The sequence below is a fragment of the Lactuca virosa genome, chromosome 9 (assembly GCF_052849685.1).
Source record: "Lactuca virosa cultivar CGN04683 chromosome 9, Lactuca_virosa_CGN04683_v6, whole genome shotgun sequence".
Taxonomy (NCBI): domain Eukaryota; kingdom Viridiplantae; phylum Streptophyta; class Magnoliopsida; order Asterales; family Asteraceae; genus Lactuca; species Lactuca virosa.
In genome coordinates, this window is record NC_136434.1 from 195,449,749 (window position 1) to 195,461,686 (window position 11,938).

Here is an 11,938-nt window from a genome sequence, read left to right on the forward strand (position 1 = left end):
AATTGTCATGATGATATGCAACCCAAATGGACCATGCTACTCTCGGGTCGAATACATACCAATAATAGTTATGGGCTTAGACACCTAATCCAATAGTCTCCCACTTGGATAAGTCTAAAACTATTATTGCATATGACTCCAAAACCCGACTAGCAATCGTAGCTCTTAAAGCCGTTGTCGAACTCTGAACAAATCAATGACACGTCCATTAGATAAGGGATCATATATTCCTCCATTCTAGATATCATATGGACTGAGACATGGATTATAATCATTCTCTCTATCCATTTGTTGTTTCCCGATTTCCGATTTATGACGACTGACTAATTGAACAAATCAAATCAGTCTAGGCCCGGCCGAGCACTTACGTTTGTCATCACCAAATCATCGAGGGGCCCACAAATATCGCTTTTATCCCTTTAAGGGTAAAAGGAATGGATAAACTTCGACTCGTATGCTTGTTCTACTACTTGTTGAATCATACACAAATGCACGTTTTATAACATCGAGTTACCAAATGCGTTTACGTGCAATCAATGTATAATCAACTCATAGGCAACAAGTCATATCTCTAGGTTTGAAGAATATAAGATATTATCGTCTCATGATCACTCGTGATAAAATCCATGAAGTGAGTCAAATGAGCGTGGGTTTAATCTAATACTCGAATCTCATTCCAGGAGCACTCATGAATGTTGCAGCAACTTTTGCTATGTCCAACACCTTAGACATCTACAAACCCAATTCATGACAGTCTTGCTTTAATACCTACTTCCAACGTATTATCGACTGTGGATGGTTTGAATAAATTAGTCATTCGGAAAGAATAACCTAGCAATTCTGGAAGTCAAAACATGCAAAGTGAAACACAAGAATAATACTAATCACTCTATGGTCCCAAGCACCTTTGAGAGTAAATAAAACACCTTTTATTTAAACACCATATTGATTACTCATTATTCATTGTATAATGTTTCAAATAATCAACTTTATACTTGAATTAAAACAATAGTTATCCCATGCTCCAAGCATGTAAACTATGTTTTCTAAACACTAATCATGCCATACATCAAGTATGCACACTATGTTTATCTATGATCTTTACTTTGTGAAATAGATCAATTGAACATGATTCCAATGATGCTCATTTCACAATCCCAAATCTTTATCGTAAATGTAAGAATTCCAAATTCCTACCATTTAACGAAATTTGTTAGATTCTAAACTTATATGCATTGATCCTCTCGTAATGACTATGCACAAAGTCACAAAGACTTGTCAACAGACATTATAGAGTATTCCAATGGAGATCAATTCCATGGAAACGAAGTCTCACATTCAAAGTACATTCCTTTGAACATCCTTCTTGCATTAAGTTTTCTAATCTTACACAGATTTGAAGAACAACTTCCACCTATGGAAACCTTTCCAGATTCGCATTTTGACTATCACTTCTGAACAAGAGTTGCCTCTTTTCAGAATATGTTAATACGGTCCTACCAAAATTAACAATATACTTCCAACTGTCCATGAGCAACCAATCTTTGGTAAACCTTAGATTGTCCTCGACAATTGCTTAATCATTTTAGTCATATCCAATTCTAGACATTTCCCTTCTTAATGCCCTGAGCATTTGGAAAATTTAGAAAGGATAAATATTATAGCACACGTAATCAATCCTATATCTGAAGCATATGGGACACGATTCATGATGTCTCACATAAAGACGTGATCATAGACCACTCTTTTGCTACAATATTTTTTATTTGCCATGTTTTCAAAATTTGACTATGAAGAGAGATGTCGTAATCATAATCGAATTTTGAGAACGCAATATATATAGAATTTCCTTGTGTTGAACCATTCCAACATAAAATTCATATATATATCCTTGAATAAAGATGATCAAATTCTCAATCTAAGCTTTTAGAATTGAAATGAAGTATAATTTCCTCTCCCTTAATTATAGCAAAACAACTTTTCCCAATTGAAACCATTTGTTTTCTATAATTAACACTTAATATAATGATCATGCTCCCACTTACATGATAATTATTAGCATAACACTTATGCTCCCACTAGCTTTGACATGTATCCAGAAATCAGTTGGACTTCTAGAAATCAATACTTTATTGACTTTCTTCCAAAGTTCAGACTTCTGATACAAGATGCTTCGATAAATCTTTATCAAAATCATACACCTTTCCTTAGATAACTCATATGAGTGTCTAAACAATTTTTAGAACTATGAAAAGGGATGCCGTAATCATAGTCTTAATTGTTTAGACCATTGCCATTTCTCACAAGTCCATGTTAGTGTGCCGGTTAACCACACACGCTCTACTAACGACTTTGAGAATGCAAATATCACAATTGCTATCTACCTAAAATCTAATTAGTGAAAGTGTTTTCTTACCATCATTTTTATGAATCGAAGAGAAACCTTATGACACTTAGATTTTTATGTGAATTTGTCAAACCATAATCACAAGACAAGGTTAGTGACAAATCCAAACTCATATGGACCGAACTTGTGCAATCTTAATTTCTTGCCACTTGGCAGCACAAGGGCCTGCCATTGCTTCCAAGTTGTTATGCACCCAATGCAAAACCAACTTTAACTGGAATGGGCACAGAAACAGGAATATCTTAACATGATAGGTTATAAACCTCAAGTCGTGTGCTAGTGATAAACTACAAGTTTTATTCCTGATTAGATCTTGAAACTCTTTCAGGATCTTTTAGACTCCCACTGTCCTCTTGACATATAAGACTCTCTTGCCAAGAACCATTCCTTGACAAACAAATATTCAAGGGATAGTGCGGATTCTTATCAAGACAAACACTTCACACAATTGGCCTTAGTTGGTCTTTGTTTTATCCAAAACATCACAACTTAGCAATTTCAAATGTACAAGAGTAGGACATCTTTTACTCTTACATTTGACTAGTGTTAATAAACCTTCTTTAAGATGTGTCACTCAAGTTACAATCTTGGAGTATGACTCTAAGACTTGTTTAGAAACGAAGTATGACTCATCTTCTTAATCTAACCATTCCTACAATTCAAGATTCCTCTTCTTAGTCATAAGAATGCACTAAGATGTCCTTAGAGGACTAATTGTGATATGGTTTCTTAATCATTAAGATGATCACAAACATGATACTAAAGTACTCTCCCATCTTTTCAGATTTGAGAAACTTTTATCTTTCTGCCTAATTTGATTCTTCTCATTCGTTCTGCCATACATTGAAACTTTTGCAATGTTTCAGAATTATACTTAAACTTGTAAGTATAATCATATTTACTAAACCTTAGTAAATCATGACGAATAGGCTTATCGATCTTTGTGGTGGACTTGACCAGTGCATAAGAATGTGTACTCGATCCCTTAGTCCTTCACTTGACTCACATATACATGTAAATAAGGAATTAGTCTTAATTTTCCAAAGTTGAAAATTCTCATTCTTTATACAACTTGCATGATTCCAAGTTTCTACCCTACTGAAACGTGGGTGATGAGAATCTTTCCTTATTTGGTAAATTATGACACTACGACAGTCGAGAGAATCAAATCCATTTTCCAATATTGCTATCAATGGAAACATATAAACAACAATTTCTCACAAATGCCACTTTAAGGATATTTTAAAATAAATAAAATCAAAACTTTTATTTTATTTTAAAACTTTGCGGAAAAACTTATCCTTACAATGCAAATGCATGTGAAAAACTATGTTGTTATGTATTCCTAAGCAATCTATCACAACTCTTTAAGTAACAACTCAAAATTCTTCCTTTAAGCTTCCTCTTCACTTTGATTCTTAAAACATCAAAATGTTATCTAGTCACATCATGTAATAAGAATCTCCAAATAGGAACTTAATAGAGTTAGATAATGGACTTTACCTGAAGTAGAGTCAAAACTTTTGAATTTACCATCCTTACAGACTATCAGGTAAATTTGGCCAGCTTCGCAACCAATGCCCCTTCCTTTGGCAATAGAAACCTATGGACTCTTTGGGAATGGTACACGGGACTATCTCAGATTTAGCCTTTCTCTTTACGATTTGGTCAACCGAGTTGACTATGGCCGACCCCTTTCCATTGAGAAGAGAAAGCTTTTCTGGATTTCTAATGTTACCATTATCAATATCCTTGGTAGTTTGGGAAGTCGATCTTCCAATCAAATTTGCTTTACCAGTGCTCCAAATCATTGCTGATTCAACAGCATCAAGCAAATGGGTAAGATCATTAAGGGTCATGTCATGGTCTGTCACATAGTAGCTCTAAAGGAACTCACTATGTGACTTAGAAAGTGATTGAAGATCCAACTTTCTCAAGACTGTGACACCCAACTCTCCCGGCTTGTCAATATGTGACTTCATCTCCAAGATGTGATCACACATAAACCTTGCTTGCCAATAGGGCTTGAGTGACCTTGAACTTGTGGGTTAGGGAAAATAATTGAAGGGGATGGAGGAAGTGAAATTCCAAGAGATTTGGGAAGATCATAGATGTCTAAACTAGACATCTACAATGGGAGATATTCAAGTTAGTTGATTTTTAAGTCCTTAATATAACACCCAATATGAAATATTAAGGCTAGGACCCAACACAATATTTTACAACTTGGAAGAGGGATGCCGTAATCCAAGCTATAAAATATTTGAAGGTAGGCGAATGATGATTCACCAATTTCCACCATGAAAAACGAAATACTTTATTAGGTTTTAATTGGTTTTGAAACTCCTAGATCTTTTGAGATTCATTGAACTTTTTAATGGCATGTTTCAATCTCGATTGTGCCCCTCTCAAATTTTGTGACTGGGATGCCGAGGATCACAAAACAAGGTGTGAATAACCATACAAATTCACTTGGTACCCTTAATATTATCACCTAATCGATGTTCCGGTTAACCACACACGCTCCACCAATCTATGATAAACATTAAGTTACCCTTTGCCACTCTTACTAGTCCATGTTAGTGTGTCGGTTAACCACACATGCTCCACTAACGACTTGGTAAGGTACAAAGTGTAAATTTCATGGGTTAGCACCATATTCACATTTTTCCTAAGTAACTAAGATTGGGAATTTATAAGTGTTTAGTTACTTAGTATTTATCATTAATACTTTTAATGAAGGGAGAATTATAGTCCTGTCAAACCCGTTCGGCTAACGACCCTCCACCAGTCAAGGAAGCGGTGGGTGAGAGTGGACACCCATTAAACCGCCATTTTATAGGCAGTAACCTTATACCCCCCCTTATAGACCGGCTTCGTGAATGAGGCCTACTAACGGTAAGACTGACTTTTACTCTTATACATATATATAAATATTAAACCTATAATAGTATAATAGTATAATAGTATAAAGGTTGAATTTTAAACTATTAAAATTCTAAGGGTTTAATTTGGAACTAAAATATTCATGGGGGGGAAACTTTACAAATTCCAAGACTTTAAAATCATTTAAGAAAATAAGACTCTTCATTTTTCCTAACTTATGGAAATCTTATGAGTTTTTAAAAATCATAAATGTGACTTTTCATATAAATTGAGAACAAGTTACAAAAACACATTTCATGAGCAACTTTAAGATTAATATGGATTGAAAACAAATTATCACATAACTTTTCTATAAATCTAAACTAACTCATAAGAACAAGATAATTCAAATCAAACTTTTCCATGAAATTAGCCTAACCATTAAACTAATACAAAACATGAATCTATTGACAATTATCTTTGAAATTGGTTTAGCATGAACATTACCACATCAAAAACAGGTTTACAAGACCAAAAACAGCTTAGGGTAATGTTTCTAGTCCAACTCCAGCCTTAAAAGTCGAAAATATGCTGTCAAGGGGTCCTACTCGTCGAGTGCACGAACCAAATCGACGAGTTGGATGAATTTCTTCATGGACTCGGCGAGTCCAGTGCCCAGACAGCCAAAAATTTCAATTTTTCAGCCATTTCAGCAAGTATAACATGAAAACAAGCCTTGGCTCTGATACCACTGTTGGGTTTTGGTATAATACAACATCCTATGGTGCACATACAACCCTAAATACCTTGGATCTATGTTTTCACTAATTATACATGCAAATGGTTTCCAAGGTATTGAACCTATAGCTAGCATGCAATTGTCATACAAACTACATAAAATACTAGATAGTGTAACATACCTTTTTGTGTGGCTGGAGGTCTTGATGTATTTGGCCTTAAGAACTTAGCCCCAATAGTGTGGAAGCCTCAAATGAAGTCACAACACATCAAGGACAAAGGTAGGACTTGAGAGAGAATCTCCATGCACTCTAAAACCTTCATGAACTCCAAGAACATGCACACCCTCTCTAGGGTGGCGGTTTTTAGGTCATAACATATGTATTTATATGTGTTGAATTCTAAGAGTCATGGGTATAACCCAAACCCATATCCATGGATCTTATGATCCATGGTTCATGTGGCCCAACTCTTTATGTATCCATACATAAACTTGGTCCAACATGGATCATAAGCCCAACACATATAAATATAACTAATTACCATAATTAGTCCCCATAGTTTTAATTAGTCTCTTTTGATCACTAAATTAATTCCAAATTAATTCTAGATCAATACTAATTAAAACATATGATTTCATATTAATATATTAGAACTTATAATATATTAATAAATCATATATAACCTCTTCTCTCAAAAGTCCATCCTAACAAATTGTCCTGATGATATGCAACCCAAATGGACCATGCTACTCTCGGGTCGAATACATACCAATAATAGTTATGGGCTTAGACACCTAATCCAATAAAAGTAACGTCATTGCTCGTTTGTATCAGCTCTAGAGGCAAATCAAAGTAAAGGTTTGAGGAAAAACCGCTCCCTTTCTATTTCTTCGTAATGCAATGCGCATTCAAACATCTTTATCTTTCCAAAAGGAAGTTTTACAAAGGTTTTTTCAATAAACTCTACTAAAAAAACAAAAAACTCAATTTTATCACGTATATGTTATTACACCTTCCAAATTTCAATATGTAAAGCATATGTATTCACCAAGAAGCACTCTTAAATAAATGGCCCGAACTCATGACCCAAAATTAACAATATATTAAACATTCTTATAACTTATACTTTATGTGGTAGCTAGATACCATTTATTATTTAGTTTTATGCATTCTGAGCTTCTAAAAATGAATTGAAGTCCTCCCGAGCCTTGCGCATACGAGGTGTGATGCACGAAGATGGTGACGCCGAAGGCGAAGATGTTGAAAAGCGTACGTGACGACGGGAATCATTTGACTTCCTTTCTCCACCACCTTTCGTCTTAAGAACTCCTTTCACATCCTTATCAAACAAAAAGGCCGAACTCACCGGCAAAGTAGCGTCATTGCTCGTTTGTATCAGCTCTAGAGGCAAATCAAAGTAAAGGTTTGAGGAAAAACCGCTCCCTCCATCATCATTAAAAAACGCTGATGACCTCCATGATCCACATTCGAATTTTTCAAGAGACACCCTCCGGGATATCACGTGTCTAGTTTCTTCTCGGTCCTCTCTTCTACTTCTCATGACCGGTTTACCCTTACCGAAACCTGGCAAGAACAAGCAGAGAGCTCCGCATTTGAAATCCTCCTCGTTACGTTTATTTGCCTCTATGATTCTTGTGTAGTCACCATCTTGTGTTGTTTGACCTCTGGGCGTACTATCAGCACTAGCACTCATGGTGCTAGTTTTGATGTTAGTCAGGTCAAACTCATCGTATTGTACAGATGGTCTCCCTCCACCACAAGACTTGCTTCTTTGTAAGTGGTTTTCTTGAAGCCAAACAAGACGAGAAAGAGCTAAAGAGTGTTGATGGGATAAAGAAGTGCCCTTGGTTGAAGCTCTTTCTAGAGCTTGATCATGGTCCTTGCCTTTTGTTTTTGGTTGAACCCCACGAGGTGATGAACAAGCCGAATTCGGGAGACTTGTGCTAAGAAACTTGTTCTTTTTCGGCATCGAATGCACTTGTTTTTTGGTGATTTGAGAATTTGGTAAACCCGAACTTGGATATTCAATAATTTCTTTCATAGAAATCGGATCTATTGAAATCTGTCTCTCTTTTTGTACGCCATCTTTAACCATCTCCGTCGACATTGCCACAATAACACTAAATTCTCGGAAAGATCTGGTTACAAAATAAGGATAACCGATGCATGTACATATATATATGTACATCATGGAAGAAGTAAGGTGGATGGCATGATTTGTTCCAAAGATGATGTTGTTCAAAGTAGTGATTAGCATGTATTTTTCTTTTCTAAGAAAATTGCGAACGTCATCAAGAAGGAAGTCACCAGATTACTTGTCTGCACATAGTGATGAAACAATTATTTATATGTTTATTTCAAGTCAACTCCAATATGTCGTTGAAGATTAATATCGGGACACATGGACATCAATTCTGTATAATTTCACACTTGTATATATGTCACTAGGTTAGGTGCATGGCAGCATCAGCAAGCAAGAATACGTACAAGTAGATTATGTTTAGCATTGTTGTTGGATCATATTTGAAAGCGTAAATCATCATTGGCTTTGTTGCTGAAAAATGACGTGCAAATTATTACAATATGTTATTGTAATTGTTATAATTAGCAAATTTTAGGTAACTTTATTATTAATTACTTTATTCAAATGAATTTTGGAGTTGCAAAATCAAGTTTCTAGAAATGATTATGTAACATCCTTCCAACATGTTCTAGTATTAGTTTAATTTGCTTAACTATAATTACATACCTTTGTATAACATAAATAAATAAATAAAGTTTAATTTTAGGGAAAACTACAATAAAGTCCTTACATATTTGCCTCATAATCGATTTAGTCCTTATATTTTTTTTATTCAATTAAGTCCCAAATATCGGTAATCGTATTCAATTTAACCCTTTGACCAGGTCAGCAGGTCATCCAACTTTCAAAAATTACATTTTTTGCCCAAAATTTAAAATTTATTACAAATTTGGTCCAAAATTTACACTTTTGGCCCAGATTTTGAATTTTGTTACAAATTTGGTCTAAATTTTACCTTTTTTGCCCAAATTTTAGAATTTTATTATGAATTCATCCTAACTTTAGTTTTTTTACAACTTTTTTTTCTCAAGAATTTGTTTATAATATGTTTATTCTTTATAAACTCATATTTATACAAAAAAAAACATATTTTCACATAAAAATCTTAGATGAAATATCTACTTATAAAAATAGGTTTGGATTATTTGTGTGATTTCTCTTAAAAAACCAATTAAGAAATTAAAAGTAACCCTAAATTATACTATTAAATTATAGTTTGTCAATCTCATGTGTAAATTCTTTAGAACTTTAATTAAAGTATTCTATTGTATTATTGATATTTATAATATTTTATATATTATGTTGCTATTGTGTTTTTGGTCATTTCTCACTCCCCTAAAAACATGTTTATCGATAATAAATTGCAACTGGTATATGACATTAAAAAAGAAAGGAAATGCAAGATTATAAACAATCCAAATAAGAAGAGGTTGATTGGCAATAAAAAATCACATCCTAGATCGGACACGTCCCATGAATGGATATGTTTTATTTAGATAATATATTTATTAAAAAGTTATAAAAAATATATCAAAGTTATGATTTTAACTTTTTTCTTAAAAAAATTCTTACGAAAAAAATAGAATATATATATATATATATATATATATATATATATATATATATATATATATATATATATATATATATATATATATATATTAAACTTTCATATATAATGTAATTTTAGTTTTAAGGTTGTTGATCAATGGTAAAAGAAATTTAGATTGGTTGGTAGTATTAGTTATATTATTAAAAAAAGTATTTTATATAAGATTAGATTATGACCAAATGCTAACAAATATATTTATTTAACTTCGTGGTGTAAATATGGTAATTGAGGTTTAACAAATTTTATTTAAAGTTAGGATGAATTCATAATTAATTTCTAAACTTTGGGTAAATTGGGTAAAATTTGGACCAAATTTGTAACAAAATTTAAAATTTGGGCCAAACGTGTAAATTTTGGACCAAATTTGTAATAAATTTTGAAATATGGGCCAAAAATATAATTTTTGAAAGTTGGATGACCTGCTGACCAGGTCAAATGGTTAAATTGAATACGGTTACCGGTATTTGGTACTTAATTGAATAAAAAAAATATAAGGACTAAATCGATTATGAGGCCAATATATAAAGACTTTATTGCAATTTTCCCTTTCAACTATTGAGTATGCTACATAATTTAGTTAAAGATATAATTATTAAATGTTTTTTCACATGTATATAACAGAAAAAGGAAATTATAATGACGTTTTTAACTATTTTTTTCTAATAAAAGCAAACTAATTTGGGTATTTTAAATTATTTTATACATCTTATGTTCTGTGTGGGAACAAAATTATTGTTGACACATAAAACACTAAACTCATACATTGTAATGATTTTTTAAACTAAGGTAACAAAAGAAAAAGAAATTAATGATTCAATACTCTAAAATTTTAAATAACATGTGGAAAGAAATTTTTTGTATTAACCCACCATTGATATGTTGCTAGTGTTAATTTAGATTAGGGCGTTTGAATATGTTAAGTTTCAATCACTCTATAAAACCAAAAGGGCTTTTATCGAGCAGTAAAGAGTGACTCACTCAAATAAAAGATCATGAGTTCAAGTTTCACTATAAAACATATGTTGTATTTAGGAATATGTTAGTTGTCGTTTCAAAAATAAATCAAACAAAAGCAACAAATAATTATAATCATGTGTAAGCTTTAATTTGTTTACAAGAAATATACATTGTGATCCAAAAAGGTATTTCAAGTAATTTTTAGCATTTCTATCAAATAAAAAAGCTTGCATTAAGAAAAAAATTCATTCAAATTTATGATATTAAAACTTTTATTTTAAACAAAAAACTATAGTCCAATAGCTATTTGAAGTGTCTTTTAGCTTTTATGAGGTTTTATCTTTTAAACTATATGTGATTTTACATCTTTTCAAAACTTACAACTATTTTTACTGAATATTTATATACAAATAAAAAAACTTACACTTTTAAACTTCCAATAGCTAATTTTGCTAAATGATCTAAACCTAGAAAAAAAAACATTATATCTAACGTATTGTTGAATTGTTGACACTAAATTTTATTAAAATAAATAGACGTGTCTAAGAAGGGAACATGGGATAATGCATTTGGTACTTGATTGGATTGTCTTCATCAATACGAAGGTAATTGGACATGGTAGAAAGAGTGAAATAAAAACACATAATTTCACCATTAAAGCATGTACTTGTCTTGGTTGAAATTTGTCAATTGAGCTCCACCTATGGAAACATGGTCCATTTTCACACCTTGAGCATCTATTATTTTGTAGGCTTATTTTGAAGAAAAGTTACAAAAAGGAGTCATGGGAATAGGTAAGTTTTGAGGAGAAACATAAAAAGAAAATGCATACATCATAACAATCACTATCACGGAATATTAATATTATCAAGTTCTGTTTCAAAAAAATTTAAAAAAAAAAAAAAAAAAAAAAAAAAAAAAAAAAAAAAAAAAACTCATAGGATAAATATTGTTTTAGAGAAGCATATAAATCTTATATGTAAGTCTTCTATAAAAACAAAGACCAATATATGATTCTTGTCTTGGGCATGGGTTTGTATGCAGTTGATATTGGTTTTCGATCTAGTGAGAGGGCTAGCATATGTGTTTAACCTCCATCGAATTTTTATGGTTAATCAAAGTATTTTATAGATTGTAGTTCAAAATCATAAAATAAAGAATCTTTACACCAACGATATTTATTAGACAAAATTGCAAGAATGATCCCTATGGTATGTTAAAATTAGCAAGTTTGGACTCGCAAAGGTGGTCCA

General features: G+C 32.3%; 1 protein-coding gene across 1 annotated transcript; it reads right to left on the reverse strand.

Moving 5' to 3' along the window:
- Nucleotides 1-7,011: 7,011 nt before the first annotated feature.
- LOC145141164 (uncharacterized) lies at nucleotides 7,012-8,157 on the reverse strand. The gene has a single exon (XM_079074492.1). The coding sequence runs from the start codon at nucleotides 8,138-8,140 to the stop codon at nucleotides 7,175-7,177; it is 966 nt and encodes a 321-aa protein (XP_078930618.1). The 5' UTR covers nucleotides 8,141-8,157; the 3' UTR covers nucleotides 7,012-7,174.
- Nucleotides 8,158-11,938: the final 3,781 nt, after the last annotated feature.

Excerpts from the sequence above, each read along its gene's own strand:
- LOC145141164 (XM_079074492.1), bottom strand. The coding sequence starts at position 8,140 with ATGTCGACGGAGATGGTTAAAGATGGCGTACAAAAAGAGAGACAGATT.